The 18,830-nt window shown below is 50.2% G+C and overlaps 7 protein-coding genes across 7 annotated transcripts; 2 read left to right on the top strand and 5 right to left on the bottom strand.

The window, feature by feature from the left end:
- Positions 1–446: 446 nt before the first annotated feature.
- Positions 447–3,239, bottom strand: HETIRDRAFT_437290 (uncharacterized protein; the record flags this gene model as incomplete). The annotated part of the gene is made up of 10 exons (XM_009554920.1): positions 447–724; positions 779–1,137; positions 1,189–1,386; positions 1,446–1,835; positions 1,897–2,176; positions 2,227–2,295; positions 2,357–2,476; positions 2,529–2,854; positions 2,913–3,035; positions 3,088–3,239. The coding sequence occupies 10 exons, from the start codon at positions 3,237–3,239 to the stop codon at positions 477–479; spliced, it is 2,265 nt and encodes a 754-aa protein (XP_009553215.1). The 3' UTR covers positions 447–476.
- Positions 3,240–3,637: 398 nt separating this feature from the next.
- Positions 3,638–6,659, bottom strand: HETIRDRAFT_437289 (uncharacterized protein; the record flags this gene model as incomplete). The annotated part of the gene is made up of 10 exons (XM_009554919.1): positions 3,638–4,041; positions 4,092–4,477; positions 4,540–4,737; positions 4,792–5,223; positions 5,278–5,566; positions 5,630–5,698; positions 5,754–5,873; positions 5,931–6,259; positions 6,315–6,437; positions 6,487–6,659. 10 exons carry the CDS (start codon positions 6,657–6,659, stop codon positions 3,791–3,793), a joined length of 2,370 nt encoding a protein of 789 aa, XP_009553214.1. The 3' UTR covers positions 3,638–3,790.
- Positions 6,660–7,191: 532 nt separating this feature from the next.
- Positions 7,192–8,646, top strand: HETIRDRAFT_442683 (uncharacterized protein). Its single transcript, XM_009554918.1, has 3 exons — positions 7,192–7,695; positions 7,759–7,837; positions 7,998–8,646. The coding sequence occupies exons 1-3, from the start codon at positions 7,392–7,394 to the stop codon at positions 8,323–8,325; spliced, it is 711 nt and encodes a 236-aa protein (XP_009553213.1). The 5' UTR covers positions 7,192–7,391; the 3' UTR covers positions 8,326–8,646.
- Positions 8,647–9,169: 523 nt separating this feature from the next.
- Positions 9,170–9,795, bottom strand: HETIRDRAFT_423383 (uncharacterized protein; the record flags this gene model as incomplete). Its single annotated transcript, XM_009554917.1, has 5 exons — positions 9,170–9,188; positions 9,251–9,306; positions 9,370–9,449; positions 9,509–9,632; positions 9,697–9,795. The coding sequence occupies 5 exons, from the start codon at positions 9,793–9,795 to the stop codon at positions 9,170–9,172; spliced, it is 378 nt and encodes a 125-aa protein (XP_009553212.1).
- Positions 9,796–11,122: 1,327 nt separating this feature from the next.
- Positions 11,123–12,753, bottom strand: GST8 (glutathione S-transferase). Its single transcript, XM_009554916.1, has 9 exons — positions 12,544–12,753; positions 12,455–12,487; positions 12,347–12,403; positions 12,146–12,293; positions 11,889–12,082; positions 11,660–11,823; positions 11,511–11,590; positions 11,339–11,432; positions 11,123–11,262 (listed from the first exon to the last, which is right to left on the bottom strand). The coding sequence occupies exons 1-9, from the start codon at positions 12,680–12,682 to the stop codon at positions 11,206–11,208; spliced, it is 966 nt and encodes a 321-aa protein (XP_009553211.1). The 5' UTR covers positions 12,683–12,753; the 3' UTR covers positions 11,123–11,205.
- On the top strand, positions 12,642–15,132 carry HETIRDRAFT_127172 (uncharacterized protein; the record flags this gene model as incomplete). The annotated part of the gene is made up of 7 exons (XM_009554915.1): positions 12,642–12,797; positions 13,162–13,294; positions 13,392–13,501; positions 13,525–13,527; positions 13,687–14,521; positions 14,634–14,969; positions 15,026–15,132. 7 exons carry the CDS (start codon positions 12,642–12,644, stop codon positions 15,130–15,132), a joined length of 1,680 nt encoding a protein of 559 aa, XP_009553210.1.
- Positions 15,133–15,479: 347 nt separating this feature from the next.
- Positions 15,480–18,682, bottom strand: HETIRDRAFT_461425 (uncharacterized protein). The gene is made up of 5 exons (XM_009554914.1): positions 18,568–18,682; positions 18,348–18,511; positions 16,871–18,294; positions 16,038–16,821; positions 15,480–15,982 (listed from the first exon to the last, which is right to left on the bottom strand). The coding sequence occupies exons 1-4, from the start codon at positions 18,657–18,659 to the stop codon at positions 16,042–16,044; spliced, it is 2,460 nt and encodes an 819-aa protein (XP_009553209.1). The 5' UTR covers positions 18,660–18,682; the 3' UTR covers positions 15,480–15,982; positions 16,038–16,041.
- Positions 18,683–18,830: the final 148 nt, after the last annotated feature.

Raw genomic sequence — 18,830 nt, 5'->3', positions numbered from 1 at the left:
TTGTCTCGTGCACAAAGGATCAGGCTTCCTACTTTCGAGGTGTGTTCAACACGTTCAATTAAAATATACAATGAACCTAACAAAAATGCTCCAGGATCACAACAATGCTGGCCCTTCAACAGTTCTCATCCAGACGTCTGATGAGAAACGCCGCTATATGTGATTCTACCAGCACAGGTACAGCCCACCGTGCTACGTGACTGCAAGGATTTACATCTGTATTGCAATCGAGCTTGGATTTGGACGATATGTTTCGGATAATGCGATAAGCAAACACGTTTCATCTTATCTCTTGGTATTACTTGTTTGTTGTTATCACCCCCGATGTTGTTTGTATTCTCACGGACGCAATTCAGTACAACTTGTTGTTCTTTACCTCTTCCATTCCAGTCTGACCACGTCAGCTGTGGCCATGACCCCTTGGTCTAGGCTTCTGACTGTGGAGGCCCGGTGCAACAAAGGCTTCAATTCAGCTCTTAAGTAGTGAATACATCCATCAGCTCTCGCCTCGCGGAATTCAACCTATCTCTCCTTTTCTTCAGCTCCTCTCGCCTTTCCACGATGTTCGCGGGTTCCTGCAATAGCCTCCGACAATTCTCGAACCCCTGCGGGCCGCTGACCCCTAGCCCGATGAAGAGCGCATTCTCTAAGCCTGACGCGAGTCCGCGTATGAGCCCTTGATCAAGGGTCATGGGCACCATGTCGACGAATCGCTTATACGCCACTTTGAGGATGATCAGCTTCAACGGAAAAAGACAATGCAGTACGACAAAACAACCTTGAAAATACGCTCTGACATCTGCCATGATCGCGATTCCTTCCTCCATTGGATCTTGAGGGAGCACCCGTGTAAGAGCGGCAGGGCTGACATTTTGCAGCCCCATCTCCGTCAATCCGGCCAATGTCTTCGTGAGCGCATCTTGAAATGAGCTTGAGCTAGGACTATCCAAATTTCGGATAAAGTCGTTGCTTTGACTGGCCTGGCGCACGCCTTTATAGTAACCTAGGAATTTCGATCTGTAGTCACTGAAGTAATGCTGGTTGCGCGTGAATGGTTCCAACTCAGCCTCCAGTAGAAGAGTAATGCGCTTGAATGTTTCTTCAGAGAGAGCGCGGAGGTGGGCCAACACAATCCCGCTGTCAGACCAAAGTTCAGACAAATACGCACGGAAACATTGAAATACTGACGAAATTCGCTGTTTCAGCCCGCCGTGCGCGAAATGCACGAAATGCTCCTCTATGGGGGTCATGATGTGTTTTTCGAGGGTTTTGCTTGTTTCCTCGAAAAGTCGCTTTGAGGGCGCCGTCCAGTTCTTAACAACTGCGCAGATCAGATCTTTGGTAACAATAAACGGATAGTTGTTCGGAAGCTCCCTTGTGATAGCCCTTCATAATAATCGATATCTGCATTTGAGCAGGCAGACAAATAGGTGACGGTCACTCACATTTTGGCCCTATTCACGACGTCATCCACAAAGATAGACTCATTCTCATCCACTGAAACAGGCACTCCATCGCCTTCTTCGTTTACGAGAAAACTGGCAACCGGCATCTGGCCAGACTGCATCCCCGCTGCGACACGGTCCCAAGGATTAAAATTCGGTGCTGTGAGGCGGATGGCTTTCTGAAAGGCGTCTTGTGCTGGATGAAGAGTTTGGTGGAGACCTCCAGCTCGTGGTATTCCTTCCGTGTGTTTTTCGACCGCGCGAACAAAGCTACCAATCATATGCAGAATCTCTGCGACAGGTTGATCCGAGGGCGGTCGCGGGAGATGATCAATGGAATCCTGTGTTTGTGTAAGAAGTCTGTCGATCTCGTCTTGCAATTTCGGGAGCCTGATCCCACGAACACATCTGGCTGTTAGAAGAATGCAGCCGGTTATATGGAGGATCTTACCGTTGCGAAATGAGCTCGGACAAAGTACCGCTCAGTCGCTGCGTCAGCCTATCAGTACCCAGGCGCTGCTGGTAAGTCCATTCAAGGTTGTTCCATGGGTTAGTCTGCGAAAAAAACTCGCGCTCCTGTGAACGAGCGCCCTCCCACGTTATGCCTTCTGCGAGTGTTTGAGAATTAGGATTCTTGACGCAGAACCACTGAAGGAACTCTTCGCCCTGAATGTACTTCAACCAGTCAGATTCCTCTCCAGGAGATATGCGGTCAGGCTTGGTTAGGACACCTTTGGAGAGAGAAAATCAGCGAAGGACAAATGAATCATGATGAGCATACCGATCGTTCTAGCGCCACTAATATCATACTGCGCGGCTAAGTACGAGGCCTTTTGATTCTGAAAATCAGCTAGACAAGATGTTATTCGTATCGAGGCGTAAAAACGAAAAAAAAAACGAATGAATCGCACTTTCACAGGCAACGGTGAGAAGAATGATACAACTCGGCTTTTGGATATGATCTGCCGCCAAACTCTCAACTAGGCCAACATCAGATTGTCTCCCTCCGATGCCATGGGTGGCGATCAACCCTATATCCCTTCATGAATATTGGTTCTCCTCGAACGATTGTAGGGCACATACCCGGAAGATCGACGAATGTCAAATCGGCGAGGTCCCTGCCTCTGATCTCGAGACATACATAATTAGCTGAGAAAGTCAGCTCGTTCTCTTGAAGCTCCCCGTCCTCAGCATCTACAAAATCAAAACACGATGTATTTGGATTCAAAATGGCGCGTTGCGCGCGCCGAATCCGATCAGTGACATCCGTTCTTGTGAAGATTGGATCACCAAATTGTTCAACGCAGATATCGTTCAACGGGGTGCCATACTCGTCGCTTATAAAACGCAGAGAGATGGTGCAGCGCCAGGGCTCGTCAGAATATATGAGTCTGCACTCTGTAGGACAGCTTGACAACAAATAATGAGTATCCCATGAGACCAGAGCGGATAGTAAAAGATGAATACCGTGTGCATGTCCCGCTTGCGCGGGGCAAACTAATCCCCGAGATGGATTCAATCAAGGAGGATTTTCCCGCACTCTGGGAGCCTATCACCGCAATGGATGGCAGGTCCAAATCGAGCTGAGCCCTAAAAACAGATTGAAAATTTCTCGTACGGAAAAGGACGAGGAACAGCAAACCCCGTATCACGAAGTTTGGTCATCAGATCAAGCATCCGCCTTCTGTGGTCGGACAGGAGGGGATCAGAAAGCCCCACCCCATGATCAGAGGATGCGCTTTCAAAGCTTGAAGCTACACTTTGCTCGTCGGGTTCCAAGTGTGTCCCGACCATAGTGAAGATACGTCGTGGATGTGGGGTGGGCGTTCTGGTCTAGGGACCGTTGGCCTATGGCCTATGTACCATTCAGTGTTTACGCTGTTCAACTCCGCAATGCGGATGCAAGAAAGAAGGTATCAGGGCGTCAGATAGTGTATGTCATTCTGATCTTCCTAAACCATCTGCACATGAAGTTGGGATTCATAGCTGTATCTGGATGAAGTGATTCCAAAATCAGACAATGAGTATGCTAAAATAGATGACGATCAGAAATCGATGAAGGAGAGTGTGTTCGTCGGGAAAAAATATGCCGACGTGAGGAAGGCTAGTTACCGTATCAACGGAGAACGTTGTCTGAAGCCATGTGCCCCGTCGCGCACAAAAAGGAATTCATACTTGGATCCGCCGTGGCTAACCTTTCTGTCAAGGAGAACATAGGCATATTGAGACTTCGAGTGGACAACCATCGACGATCACAATCATCACTTTAGATATTGTTATGGCCGCATATGTTTCCCCGCCATCACTTCGCATTGATCGATACATCTTCACGATCGGTCGCATCCCTACTCAAAATTCCACGCATTGAACAACTCTTGTCGAGCAGACACCAGTCGCTCCACCTTCTTCTTCAGCTCATTACGACGGGATATCACGTCCGGAGGTTCCTCAAGGAGGCTCTGGCACCGGGCCACCACATCGGGGCTTCCAAAATCAATACCGTCTCTAAGTGCTTTCTCGAGTCCGTTTTCAAGACCTCGGACCAGCTCTTGGTCAATGGCAAGAGGGATATTGTCGCCGAATCTTTGGAACGCGACTGTGTGCGATACATTCAGATTTAAGATCACAAATCACGCGGACGCTTACCTTGGAAATAAGCACTAACGCTGGCCATGATGTGCAGCGCGGGCTCATTCTGGTCTGGAGGCAACAGCCTCGCCAGATCTGTCGGCTGAATGCCAGGTAACCCTACCTTGTTCAGGTTGGACAGGACCAAGGACATCCCACTTTGGAATTCCATCGACGCCGCATACACAGCGTTCGGGTTGTACGGCCTGTTCCTGAGATCACCAAGGATGTTGTTGCCCATGGCTTCCTGGCGTCGAGCTCTATAGTAAGTGAGGAATTTGTCCTTGTATTCACTGTAATGACGCGTATTGCTAGTCTGCGCAGCGCGCTCGAGCTCGAGCAACCAATCTGTACGCTCGAGGGTCATCAGTGTGCATGACTTGATGTGTTTGGTGATGATTCCACTGTGCCAGCTCGTCAATATATAATGCACAAAACCGAGTAAGGAGTAGATGTGAGGACTGACGTGATCTTCCGATGTAATCCACCATGCTTGAACTGACCGAAGTGCTCCTCGATAATCTCCATGATGTATCCTGTGATAGTTTTGCTGACACCATTGACCAATCGTTTGGTAGGCTTGGCCCACTGTGCAACAAACACGTCGATAAAGTGTTGCGTGGTGACAAAGGGATAGTTGTCGGGCAGCTCGCGGGTGATAGATCTACAGGATATGCGCTCATCAAGCTCAGAAACAGAGGCGAACCAGATCACTTACTTCTGCGCCCTTCGCATGACTTCGTCCAAAAATATACCCTCGTGCTTCGAGGTCACAAGCTTCTTTCCGTTCGAAGTTTTGGCAGTAAGGTTTGCTGCAGAAGCCATGTCGAATGATTGTTCTTCAACCAGGAGAAAGTCAGGCAGAGAAGATTTCTGGTTCTCGTACAAGGGCGACTTCACCCATGGGCGGAAATCGGGTATAGTGCCAAAAATCTCTCGCCGGAAGTTTGTGACCTCAGGGCGGTACCTCTGCAGCAAGCCATCCTCACCCGGCGTGCCCGAAACATGCGCAGATATGTCGCGCGCAAATTGATGCAGGAGGTCGAGCAGATCACCGACTGCATCCTCAGACATCGGCTTGGGCAGCTCTTCGAGACTTTCTTTCGTCACCTCTATGAGATCGCCAAGTTCTTCGTCGAGCTCTGGCAGCCTACACCATATCCCATTTGAAGAAGTCGTGACATGAAACGTAGAAAGCTCGCACCTCTTGGAGATCAATTGCGACAAGATGGAGCCTAGATTCCTGACAAGATTTCGAGTCTGGAGACGGCCAGAAAAAGGCCACTCCAGGGACGACCACGGAGATGTCTTTTTGAAGAAAGTGTGTTCTTCTATGCGTGCTTTCTCCCGAGTGATCCCCGCATTCAAAGATTGAGAGTCGGGTTGCTTGACGCAATACCAATGATTTTCAAGAGGCTCTACCTCGTCGCGAAGATAACGAAGCCAGCCCATCTCCTCAGTCTGAGGAATACGATCCGGCTTTGTCAACACACCTAGAACAGCAGTAGTCAGCGATCGTCTTTACAAGCGATGTAAATGGTATAATAAATCCATACCGATCGTCCTTTCTCCGGCGGGGTCGTGCCTACGAGCTAATCCTGGTGCAGCCTGATTCTCAAACTCGGCTATGATTAAAAGATCAGCGACGGATAACCTCAGTGTGCCGCGAGCCAGACTGACTCTCCATTGTCACGGTTAGCAGAATGATGCAGCTAGGTTTGCTGATATACGACTCGACAAGCTCCTGAACCAAACAAATATCTGTTTGATTCCCACTCGTTCCGACGTTCGCAATAAGGCCTATTAATAGGACGTTAACACGTACTCAAGAGCCGCAGAAACGATAACGGAGAGCACCAGGCAAGTCGATGAACGAAAGATCAGGCAGGCCTTCCCCACTAATCTCGAGGCAGACCAGGTTGGGTGAAAACGACATTTGGCGACTGCGCTCGAGATCCTGGAGTCTGCCCTCGAGAAATTCATTGTAATCTCGATTAGGATTTAAGATGGCTTGTTGAGCACGAGAAATACGATCAACGAGGGCAGTTTTTTCGACAATGGTGGATCCGAACGGGATGATTCGCGGCTGACCCAAGGGGATGCCGCGCTCATCCGTATTGAAGCGGATGGTGACGACACATTTCCAAGGCCCCTTTGAACCTGCCAAACGACATTCGGTAGGACACCTATGCTAACACTATGAGCAGCGTCACAATTCTGACGGTCGTGTTCGCTGCTTACCGAGTGCATGTCCCGCTCGCTCGGGGCAGGCTGATGCCTGAGATGGCTTCGATTAGGGATGACTTCCCCGCACTTTGCGAGCCTACAACAGCGATAACCGGAAGGTCGATGTCCCCTTGCACACTGCGCGAAGGTAAGAGCAAAGAAAAGATGACTGGGACAACGTACTTACCCAGTGTTGTGAAGACGATTGATTAAATCCAGAAATTCGCGTGTGTGAGCGTATGCAGAGTTCAGCATATCACATGTATCTTCAGTATGCGAGTCCGACGGCGGGATGGAGTGGCCATCGTCTGAAGAGTCTACTATCATTTTGAGCGTAGATGAGACGTCGTATAGGATCATGATGAAGTGCACCGTCATCTTAAATCCTCCTGATGTCTATGGAAACGCCTGCAAGGAAATGCTGTCAGTGTCATCGACATGAGGTCGGCCAACTCTATTCTCATGTGCCCTCGTGCGAAGTCCAGGGAAGTATATTCAAAGAAGGAGATTTCAGGTAATGTGTCCTTCTCCGAGTGATCCTCTCTGGATGATAAAAGAAGAAGTTGGATGAAAAAGGACCTTAGTTTTCCTTGAAACCGGCCACGACCTGAAGGACTGAAGTCGTACTTCTCTCCGAGTTCCCACTCTTTCTGTTGTCAAATAGTCCAGAATCGTAGGATAGAAGCCGCGGTAACATTGACTACCTTGAAGTCTCAATTAATAAGTAAGGGCATGGGCGAGAAGAGAAAAGATGCTGAAAGAAGCAAGCCTTGTGAGGCGGCGCTGGTGGCGTGGCCCCGTCCGGCGATTAAGGCAAATGCCGGCGCAGCTCTGGGGCCCAGCTTGCTTGCTCGACGGAGTTCATTCTCGTTTCATTTTCCTTCCCCGGCATCGTTGACCGCAAACAAGCCCACAAGGCCTTCTCCTCGACATCCTCTGTGCTTTTATAGCTGCTCGGTGTGTACAGGAAGACTCACACGGACAGCGCGACATCGAGATAGCGAGACCATTGCTCTCAGTACAGCGGCGCCTCTCCTGCAGACTATACGCACTTGCCAGTAACTTTTGTCCTTCCTTTCGCCGCTCTCAAGGATGCTCGCACTTCCGTGTTCTCTTGTGTTTTTGCTCTTATTCGCCCTCGTGAGCGCGCAGTCATCGTCATCTGTGCCCTCTAGCTCAGCGCGCTCGGCGTCTGCTTCTCAATCTTCGTCCGCGTCTGCGTCCAACGTCCCCTCGGCAAGCGTCACCCGCACGCTCACGTCCGTCACTCTCACCGATGCTAGTGGCTTGACGACCATCATACCCATCACTGTCACTCCGAGCAGCAGCGCGTCCCATAGTGGGAGCGCGACCAGCACGGCCTCGTTTCCTAGCTTAACAGGTTATTCAAGTTGCGGTGTGTGTTTTTGGGATCATTAAATTTTTCATGGTTCTAGATGCTGACATATGGTTTATGCAGTGGTCGACTGTCTTACTCATGCTGTCTCCGCTGCAAATTGCTCGAGCGTCACGGATGTGAACTGCTTTTGCGAAAGCAGGTTCGTTTCATTTCATTAATTTCCTTTTCGTCTTCTTCATATCGGCGTGATTTGTCTACCATCAGCCATCACATACACTCATTACACCTTTGATTTTACACTCATCTATATTCCACTTGCTATTCACCGCAACTCACCGCCTTTGTAACGATATCTGCAGCGTATTCCCTCCAAGCTACGAATCCTGTGTTGAAACCTCCTGCGCCTCCGACCTTCCCTCTGCCACGTCTTTAGCCAACCAATTCTGCGCAGTCAGCTCGCCATCGACCTCTATCTCCTTCACATCCCCCACTTCGACACCCACGTCCTCTGGATCTTCCACCCGTCCTTCATCATCAACACCATCGAGTACCACCTCGCAAAGTGCCTCCTCATCCGCCTCCTCTAACGCTGCCGCCGCTCAACGGGGAATAGGCGGCACTCAAGGTGGCTTGGCTACAGCAGGCATCAGCATTCTGGGCTCCATCCTGGGGGCGCTCCTTGTTTGAACATGATTCGGGCTGAATTGAGATGAGATGAGATGAGACCGGCAATTGATGGAGCATTGCTGATGGAGAGAGCAGTCGAAGAAGCTAATTGAGAGCCCAGAGTGGGCTGGACAGATGTTGTCGTCCGCACTGGAGTAGAGCCCCCCACTTGCTGCCGTACTTTCCAGGACACTTCTGCCAACAATTTCTCTTTCTTTGATCCCACCATACATCACCCTTACACTTACACTCACGTCGCTGCTTCCACATATATCGTTGTCAATTCGGACATATAGCCACTTATGTACTTAGTGGTCGCAATTGCATAGCATGATACATATGATACGTCAGAGCGCTCGCGAGCAGCGGATCCCCACTGCCCGCGGCGCCACCGGCGCCTTGGAAGGAGAATCGCGATCGTTAGCGCCTTTGGGCCCAGAAACTAGTGATCCCGAATCCGTGCGCGTTTGTATTGTTCAGGTGAGAACTTGCGTACATTTGGGTTGAACACCGATGCGCCAAGAAAGAACTTCGCAATCTCATCTTAGATTTCCAACGCCGTTACTTTACGATACTCTTCTGTTTAAGGTTTGCTAGAAACTCAAGCCGTTTCAAAATCCTATGTCAGGGGAGCCAGTGGGGAGCCTCATGACGGGACGTCGGCATCTCCGTAATCGTATAGCTAACAATGTTGTTGAGTTACAGATTTGCGGTGATGGACTGTAGATATCCCAAATCCGAACTCGAGCTGACTATGAGCTGGATCAAAAATACCATATGTATTGACTACGACGGTCCAGGTTCACAGGTTACAGGTATTACATGGAGCAAGGCACATATAGCATAAGGACGTTATTCAAGCAAATTATTTGCTGATGTAGCAGCTGCGAGATTTCAGGGTCAGACTCGAATATTATATGGCCCGGGTTCGAAGAAGTTGACATACATGTAGTGGCCATCGCAGGCATTCGGGTGGCCCGAGGTGCTACCATAGTTGAGGCGCTGTTTGAAAGGGGTAAGGTTGTTAGATGTACAAGAGCAGACAGTATAAGTCAGAATTCTTACCCAGCGGTTGCCTTCATCGACGAAGTCATCGGGGTTACCCAAGGAGACATCACCATGAGCAGCGCCGTTGCGAGGGATGTCTAGCGATAGAGACATGATGAGCGACCCCCCAAACGGGGGAGAATAGGAGGAGACGTACAGCAGATGTAGTGCCCGGGGCACGCGTTGGGGTGACCACTGGTGCTACCGTAGTTGACCTTGAAGCGGTTTCCTTGGTCGGTGACGAGGTCAGGGTTTCCGTAAGACGTCTCTCTCTTGGCCAGCTAGACATAGGTGACAGAGAGGGTGAGGCTGCGATGCTCGAGGGCGGCGATGGTAAACCCTTACAATTCCAGAGGACCCTTCAGCTCCAGCGGGCATGGGGTTGGCCACGACGAGCTGAGCAGCTGCGAAGACGGCGGTGATGAAGCTGGCGGTGAACATCATTGTATCTGGTTGAGATATGTGGGAAGAGTTCAATCGATGAGAATGCAAGGAATGCTGAAGTATGTGAAGAGACCCGCTCCCTCTTTTATATGTTTCCCGACTAGTATCTTACCAAGAAGGTTCTGTCACAGGACCACCATAGACGACCGCATGTCCTGCCTCACACAGCTGCTATGATGGAAATGATAGCGCTCGTGGAGGATGACATGGCATAAATTTCGCACTAGAGGAAATTCATATTTTGCCTTGTTCGCCGATGACCATAGAGTTCATCCTCGATGCTGTGCTTCTCGCCAAATCCCGCGTTCGCTGGCGCCAATACTGACAGGCGGGTATGCCTCGAGCGCTCGATGATTTGGAGTTAAAGAAAATTGTCACCCGATCGGTCCCAAAGACGCCTCGGCATGACACAGCTCACGCTGGAATAAAGTGCCCCAATGCCAAGACCATGCATACTTACCGGCCTTTCCAGAAGTGGGTTAGATGGCTTGATTGTATCATAGTCATAGGGGTTCCTGCACGGCATTTTCAGGGTTGTTTCAGTGCACCAGTTTCAACGGTCTGAGTTGGAGTTTAAGACTCACCTGCTCACCCGATCTATACCTCGCAAGTCATAGGGCATCACAGTCCGCGGGGATCAGCATGTGCATATTATCGATGATGCCGCAAGGGGGCCAGTTGTTCCGTGTGTCCAAGATGTGACGCCAAGTAATGAGACGCCTAGAGCCCATATACTCCAGGTCGCGCACGACTCTCTGTCGTGTTATTTCAATGGAAGCCGTATGAGCCCTTGAGATGATATTTGTACCAAAAAAGCGTATTCGATTCTTCGTCGCTGTGTTAGTTTGGCGAAAACAACAGTGCACTACAAGGCGCATGGTTGTTAGTACCCTCGTGCACCATAAGTCGAAGGATCCACGCGCAAGACGGGTGCTGATTTGAGGTGTGAAGAACGTCTTGAACCATATTCGTCTTGATTTTGTGTTACAATCACCGTTGATTGGCGCCCAAATACCGTCGATTGGCGCCCAAATACCGTCGATTGGCGCCCAAATACCGTCATCCGTCATCCGTCATCGGCCTACAACTGGGTCAGTCCAGAGTCATCATACCACCGACACATCTTTGCCGGCTGGCTAGATCAAAGAGGCCCTGTGGTGCGTAATAACCTTAATGACCCCTCCCGAGGCTCCGACGCCAAAAAGAAATACGAAAGAGTTTGCAACCCACATTCTACATTACATGCCGCTATTCGCGATGCTTACTTGAAGTTTGAGGAGTGAAGGCATCCCATTCGCGCAATGGGCACGATGGCCCGATGGATACAGAAAAGCGATGACGCGTTCGAAATACTTATACATTGCATACTCGCTGTCTTCTTACATATAGTGAGAATACTGCATAGAGAAGTCACAAGGGCTCGATATGGGGGACAGGACCGATCGGAACAATTCGATGAGGGTTGACCTACAGAAAATCAGTGTTACAGACAACTCCTGAAGAGGCTAGACGCCTTCGCCGTTTATAATGGATAGAAATGTACCATGGGGTGCGACCAATAATAATGGGTTTTGATGTGATCAAAGTCAGTTGTGGACTGGAAAGCATCGTTTTGCCAATAAAGTTTGCGAAGCCAACTGTCGTAAACCGATGGCAGAGTGTATTGGCGGCATAGTGATTAACGATGACCTCCACGAGAGCATGAAAGTCCTTACAGGTGAATATTCGGGTAGCCATGACGAATAGTGCGAAGATTGCATTTGAAGTGTCCAACATATACAGGGTCGAATCGTATCTGTGTCCGAAGAGAAAGATCAGAAATTCAAGGACGAAGGACGGGATTTGGGATGAGAGCAAAGCGCACCAAAGTTACGAACAGTCGAATGTCGGCCTCAGTGAGGCGATCCCCAATGAAATAAGTCTTGTCCTTGAGCATGACTTCTACACGATCGAGAGACTCGAACAGCGGAACAACAGCCGCCCTGTACGCATCAAAAGTCGTCGCAAAGCCTGACTTGTATACACCATCTGCGGCCAAGCGTCATGACGCAGAACTGCACACTGAGGAAGCAACCGACAGAATGAAGACGCACTGTTAATGGAGTCATAGACCCATTCGTTGACCTCGTCGATTTCCTTGCGAAGATGCTGGGGATAGAAGTCCAGCTCCGCCTTCTCCTTCGAGATCGTGTCATTGAACGCAGAATTGAAGATGCGAATGATCTCGGAAGACTCGTTGTTAACAATTGTATGTTGCTTCTTGTCCCATAACACTGGCACAGTGAACCTGAATTAAAGAGAACGTTTATCAGCGATATACGGGTAGGTCTGTAGACAAGGCAAAGCTCACCTGCCAGAATATTCAGGGTTGGCTCGGAGGTACAGATCTTTGACGTGCTGAGCGTTATATAAGGGATCGACATCCGCTCCGGGAAAGTTATCAACAGAAGCGAACGGCCATCCAAGTTCTCCCATATGAGGAGAGACGACCGTCACAGCTAAACGACTGACATGAGAGCGGAATGAAAAACCATTATTGAGGCTGCCTCACGAACAATATCCTCAAGACCCTTGAGTTTACGCATGATGAGCGTACGTGTAGCCCAAGCTACAAAAACTTGAGTGCAAATGACATGCAGCGAGAAAGAAAGGCACTCACGACATGCATAAGAAACATAGAGGTGATAACGGTCTGAGTTCACTGATCAGCCAATGCCATCGTAAACTCGGTGAGCCTAAGGGACGGACCCTTCTCCGGCGGAAATTGGCCTCCCTTCTCCACAGCACTTCGAAACGTTGAAGGAAGGCGCTTGAAAGAGCCGTCTCCATCGGTCCTCATTTTCGCGATGTTTGACTGGTGTGAGACGTCTCGGGCAGCTGCAGCCATTCTGAATTCTCTGATGGCAGGTATTTGCGTGAATATCCGTGGAAATAGAAGGGTTGTTCGGAATGGTGTCGAGGTAGAAACGAAGAGGCGAATTAGGGACATAGGCTGCCGAACTGTGAGATAACACCGCGGGCAAAGTTCGACGGAATTAGTGATTCCAGACTGATTACCTGATGATTTTTTGCCCAAAAGAATCAGTATGAGATCTACGAATAAATCTTAAACAAAATAGGAATGTGCTCCTCAATCTCCACACAAAGTGTGCTTGGATTACATCATGATCCAATCAAAATATTTAAGTTTAAATCACAAGAAACTCGCAGATCACATCCTGAACTCATCTAAATAGTCCACAGATTCCAAGCTGATCCTATTGTAATTAAATTATTGCTTGATCATTTGATCACAATGGGATCAGCTACGAGAACCTGCAGTGTCTCCTCTCTCCACACCTGAGACACTCGTCTCTCCCACTCCAGCCCACTCCCTTCTCTTTCGGCAAACTATCGCTTTCGGGAGATATCGAGAATATGGCTGGGGATGACGTCGTCTCCAAGGCGACCCGCCTCACCGAGAAGTACCCAAACGCCTATAGCGATTTCTATGGTTCAGGTACTACAAGTCTGGTCCTGACTGGCTCGTACGCAAGAGACCTCTGGCCCAGGGCATCGTCCGTGAGCCTCGCCTGGTTCACGGTCACGCTATTCAGCTACTTGGGTTTCTATCGGCACGCGCATCTGTGACGAGCTTGAATCCGTTGGCATAATGTGGACGTCCGTCAATCCCCTCGCCTACGCCAATACTGGGGAGCCCAAGCCGTTTTTATTTATTTTTATTGAATCCAGTTTATTGTCCAGGCAGGGTAATAGAACCCTATGTCAGACATTCGAATACATGGAACTCGTAGTACTGCTTTCTTCAGTCCCGACCCGCCTCTGAACCAGCAACTATCGCCTGATGTGAAAGCGTTGGAGTTTTGGCAATACGAGGGAATGTGGTGTGTAGGCTGGGTCGTGTATGAGCCCAAGCCGTTCTGCCCTCTTATCACATGCGTCGGTGTGAATCCCGGTTCCCTCCTCTACGAGGCCACTGTTGCTGCTGCTGCCATCGTCAAGAACATCCTCACCGACGCCGGCTTCCCCGACATCGAGGTGGCATTTATCGAGTCGGCAGTGACTCGTTTTACTGGCCCAAAGCTCCTCTCGTCTAACCCCCTCATCGACAGCGTCCCCGACCTGCGCAAGCCGTTCAATACCGCTCTCGGTCTCTCTACTGCGCCTCGCAAGTACCCGTACTACGAAGGGACCGCCGCCCTCTACTTCCGCCTTTCTAAAGACGACGACCGTGTCGTGACCCTCACCTGCGCTCACGTCTCTCGTCCTCCTCATGTCTACCACAACACAGGCATGACCCATAAGGAGGGTAGTCAGCGTCGTGAGGAAATTGTCGCGCTCGGCACCATGGGCTACGACAACGGCGTCAAGGCCATGATGGCCACTATCGGCGACTGCCTCCATTCTATCGACGCTTGGAACAATGTCCTTCGCAGGCTTGGGGACCCCGTCGAGGGAGAAAGTGAGAACGTGACTGAGAGTCGCGATGAGCACTTGGATCTGGTGACGGAGGCGACGAGGGAGATCCAGAGGGTGAAAGCGATCTATAGTGAGGCCATCGAGAACTACACCACACTTGACCAGCGCACGATTGGCTTCGTCATTCACTCGGAGAAGATCGAGGTCTCTGTCGAGCCCTACAAATTCACCAAAGACTGGGCTCTTATCGAACTTTATAATGATAAGATTGATTGGACGACGTTCAAAGGCAATAAGCTTTGGGTCGGTACGTCTTTTTTCCATATCTTTGTCTCCATCTCCCGTCTTTTTCATCTCTCGTCGCGTTTTCCATTTACTGTCTTCTTATCTTCTTGTCTTTACTTTTATTTCCCCCGCAGGTGGTAAACTCTCGATCTCTGAGTATAGAAACACGTTGTTCCCTCAGCCCCAGGATCGAAAGAACTACAGTTACCTTGAGGATGGTCTCCTCCAGGCCTACGACATCGTCCGGGAAGCCAAGATATGCAGCCCTCAACAACCCGACGTCCACGGCAAGAATTGCCTGTTTGTCGTGAAAAATGGGTTGACCACGGGGACCACCGTCGGTCGCGTCAATGGCCTCGAGTCCTTTAGGTGCATTTACGAGGACTACGGTATCAGTAACAAGTCCCTCGGAATTGCTGTCTTACCCTACGACAAGATGCACGGCAAGTTTTCCGATGCTGGCGATTCGGGTTCGGTCGTCCTCGACAGGGGGGTCGCATCGTCGGAATCATCACTGGCGGCTCAGGACTCACTAACGAAACCGACATCACATATCTCACCCTTTACTGGTGGGTCGAGGAGCAGGTCAAGGCCAAGTTCCCCGGCTGCTCTCTCTACGAAGTTGTCCAGTAGGTATGTCGCGAGCTCGACAAGCTTGACAAACTCGACGCGCACACCTCTTCCCACTTCCCCGTCATTATGCCTCTTCTTTTGCTTTCTCGTCTCGTCATACTCGCTCCTTGCCCTTTATCAGCCCTCGTATGGTGGCGTTAGCCACTTCATGTCACGCCGCAATTAATTTATTTTTGTCTCCGCACCCAGATTTTTGGACCTAGGGAAACTGGTTTTCGAAATACAGGAAAAAGTATAACCATAACCCTAAAGAATTTGTGAAAATCACCTCGAAGACCCGACATCCTTGTGTATATTGCGATGACCAGATGCTTGCTCATTCATTGCAATGACTAGCATCGATGTTTCGTTTAAACAGTGAGGTATAAGAAGTAATCCACAGTGTATGTATCATAGCTAGGCAACAACAGAAATTGTACAAGTATTCTGAATTTTTCCAGTTCCTTAGGCCTACCTCCGCGGATGGGCACTTTTGTCCGGACTGGACTGGGGTTGTGCCCTCCCCACCTATTTTCAGGGGTCCTGGTGGGATTCGGTGGGACTCGCGAAGGGAGCGAATTCACTCGACAAAAAAAATCGGCAAATGCTGCAGGCCTGACTGGACTTAGAATGGGTACAAAAATGCTGAGCCGGGAAACATAGCGCAAATCCAACCCAGAAGTGCACAAAATGGGGAAGGACTTGGCCTATTTTTGCCCTCAAATATACTAAATTTCCGGGAAACCTTCATAGGAGCTTCACGGGGCCTATACAAGTACAACTAGAACCAAGACGCGATCTTGCAAACTTGACGAAGGGAAGATAATGGTGAGCAAATATACAAAATCACATTCGATAAGCAGGAGGAATACTGGACACAGACCAAGGGTTAGCTTGAAAATCACAAGATCATCAGAGAAGCATGCCTTGTTATTTGATGTCCGTGACAGGAAGTCGCACTGATATCCGTGAACCCTCATACCCTTCAACCTCAGACGAGTTGGCTCCAGTTACAATACTCGTCAGCTCGCTAGACGCAGGAGGTGACACCGAATCAAGCCTGTGATCATCTTGCCATTTCTCTTGCACCTCTTCATCGTCGTCTTCGTCTTCGGGGCTCATGCGGGCTCTCTTGGTCTCCCCCTCCCGAGATGACAGCTCCTCAGAGCGTCTTTTCTCCAGCCTCGGCACAGTATCTGCTACAGTGATTGAAGAGAATACGCCACCAGTCCTGGCTCGCTTCGGTGGTGTCAGGATCCGAGACTTGTCGCTTTCTCTGGAGAGGCTCACACCACCTGATGCCTCGTCAGGGGATTCGTCATCTTCGTCTAGTTCTCGTGAGGGTCGCTTGCGAGGGGTGACTATCGCAGGGTACTTCACCTCTGCATCGTCAATCACTGAGTCAAATTCCGACCCATCTTCGTCTTCGTCTTCAGCTTCCTCGTCCTCGTCCTCGTCCTCGTCCTCTTCTTCTTCTTCTCCTTCCTCATCTTCCTCTTCCTCTTCCCTCTCCTCCTGATACTCAGCCTGAAAGCGGGTCTCTTCAATCTGTATCTCCGGTGCGTTCACATTTGACTGTGGTGCGGTTACGGGAGATTGTGTAGAGATGACGGTACTTTCCACAGAGGCAATTGCAGCAGCACTGAGAGAGGAGCGCATACATATTCTACACCGGCATTTATAGAGATCAGTGCATGCTTCACGCCATACCTATGACAGAGTCAGCGAGTCAGCGAAAGCGTAATAAGAGAGAACGTACGGTTCTGAAAGCCTCTTGGCTGTAGTTTGGCATATTTGCCAGCGAGACTGGGACGAAGGGAATCGAGTGCATTAATTTTGAGGGCTGTAGGGAGATGATGTCGTCGGTGGGGCCCAATACATTGCTGTCCGAATCAGAGTCGTGCTTCTCTAGTTGACTGGGAATGGGAGGTGGCGATGGCGTGGTCTGCAGCGTTGTCGTACTGAGCACAGGGCTTGTGGTATGCGAGCCATCCGATTTGGAGCTCGAGCTCGAGTCATCATCCCGATCCTTGCCCCTTTGCTCCGCTGCTCGATCGTCGAATGATAGCTCTTTGACCCATGGCCAGCCTTGTTGGAGAGTGCGCAGCACTTCATCCATTCCCATTCGCGATACACGGACGACTGGATCACCTCGACCTTCCATCTCGATTCGCTTCGCAATGTTCATCATAGCGGGAAGAACGAGAATGCGCATCTGCCTTTGGAAAGCGCGGTAGAGTGTGTCTGCGAGGGTGAAAGTCGGAGCGGCGGGCATTCTGAGTGTACGCGCTGTCGGGTGCGTTTGACCACTACGTTCGTCATCGAGGGACCACGGAATTGGATGCATCGTTGATACCGATGCAGGTCTATTATTATACCAATCATCGGCAGGGCTGACCCAATACCCATCCAGGATTCGTACCCGCGCCCAATCGTTTACTGCCATTACGCGGACCTGTTCGGGATCAGGCAACCCACCCTCGAAGTCCTCCATATCAGCGGAAGCCATATCCTCGAAGCTTTTGTCATCGCCACTCAGAAGCCGGTTAGAAGCGACCATTTGCTCCATCTGTTCCACGAAACGCGTGAACCGTCGGAGCCACCACCTTTCGCGAGTGATTTCCACGACCTCCATGAGCGTCCCTTCACCCATCTCCACGAAGTTATCGATAGCCTGGCGGGACTCCCAGTCTGACACAGCCCAGTGAGGTGGCCCACCCCCCATTGCTTCTCGATCTGCTGCTGATGAGTACATGCGTCGCCACAGCCATTCCCCCCTACATGTACGACAAGTAGTTGCCACATTAGGCCAGGTGTCGTTATCCTCGTTTTCGACACAAGCAACGATTGCAGCTTCCGTAGTGATGACCTCGCCAGTCGAAGGCGCCTCGCGAAGACAAAGGCCACAATACAATGCCTTGCGATGATCGCGGCAGGTCATGATGGTGCCAAGCAGTGGCACATTTACCGTGCGCTTTCCCATGCCAAGGCCACTGTTCGAATATGGGTGGTTGATCCTGCAAACGTAGCAGGAACACGACGTCATGGTTCGGAATTGTTGATAGGGTGTCTGAGACTGGGTGGCGGCGGAAGTTGTGTTGTTGATTAGGGTCGCGTGCTGCGCTAGGATATCCATGGGGTCCATAATAGCACAGGCATGTGTCCAGAACAAGTGGGCTTGGACTATCAATGATCGAGAGTGAGTGCCACCCGAGGAAAGACTCAAGGATGCTTACGAGCTTTGTGCCATGCTGGGCACACATTCATCATACGTTCCAAGTCGAGCGCGTCACGAATTACCGTGTAAGCTATCCTGCACGGCCATATATCTTTCACGCCCCATGTATTAGGGCAATAGTTGGATGCAGACGCGTCGAGCAAGTAGTACGTCGCGATCACGCTGCGAGCGACAAATATGAACTTGTTGATTGGAGCTACTAATCATAACTTGCATACCGTAGGATTTCCGGTGGTAGTTGTTGCCATGATCTGTTTGTAAGTTTGCCTTTGTAGCCTGTTGTCGTCGTCGAGGACGATGAGGATTGCATTGCCGGGGAACGGTGTGACGATGAGGGTCACGAACAGTATGTGAGAATGGGAAAACCAATCACGCCACGTCTGCGCCACAGCGGAGTCTGGATTGTCATTTTGTTCTATTGTTAGACTTGGAACGCAGGATTACTGCAGGCAGACCAGGTACTGTAGTAGCAAGTATTGTC

This window comes from Heterobasidion irregulare (assembly GCF_000320585.1).
Source record: "Heterobasidion irregulare TC 32-1 unplaced genomic scaffold scaffold_14, whole genome shotgun sequence".
Taxonomy (NCBI): domain Eukaryota; kingdom Fungi; phylum Basidiomycota; class Agaricomycetes; order Russulales; family Bondarzewiaceae; genus Heterobasidion; species Heterobasidion irregulare.
The sequence above is the reverse complement of the archived record's forward strand: the minus strand, read 5'-3'. Positions and strand labels throughout refer to the sequence as shown.

Excerpts from the sequence above, each read along its gene's own strand:
- GST8 (XM_009554916.1), bottom strand. The coding sequence starts at position 12,682 with ATGGCTGCAGCTGCCCGAGACGTCTCACACCAGTCAAACATCGCGAAA. Across the intron at positions 12,294-12,346 it reads GGGTCTTGAGGATATTGTTC|CTGTGACGGTCGTCTCTCCT; the intron begins GTGAGGCAGCCT and ends TCAGTCGTTTAG. Across the intron at positions 11,263-11,338 it reads ATTATTGGTCGCACCCCATG|GTCAACCCTCATCGAATTGT; the intron begins GTACATTTCTAT and ends GATTTTCTGTAG.
- HETIRDRAFT_461425 (XM_009554914.1), bottom strand. The coding sequence starts at position 18,659 with ATGCAATCCTCATCGTCCTCGACGACGACAACAGGCTACAAAGGCAAA. Across the intron at positions 18,512-18,567 it reads CTACCACCGGAAATCCTACG|CGTGATCGCGACGTACTACT; the intron begins GTATGCAAGTTA and ends TGTCGCTCGCAG. Across the intron at positions 16,822-16,870 it reads GCCAAGAGGCTTTCAGAACC|GTATGGCGTGAAGCATGCAC; the intron begins GTACGTTCTCTC and ends ACTCTGTCATAG.
- HETIRDRAFT_442683 (XM_009554918.1), top strand. The coding sequence starts at position 7,392 with ATGCTCGCACTTCCGTGTTCTCTTGTGTTTTTGCTCTTATTCGCCCTC. Across the intron at positions 7,696-7,758 it reads AACAGGTTATTCAAGTTGCG|TGGTCGACTGTCTTACTCAT; the intron begins GTGTGTGTTTTT and ends TGGTTTATGCAG. Across the intron at positions 7,838-7,997 it reads AACTGCTTTTGCGAAAGCAG|CGTATTCCCTCCAAGCTACG; the intron begins GTTCGTTTCATT and ends CGATATCTGCAG.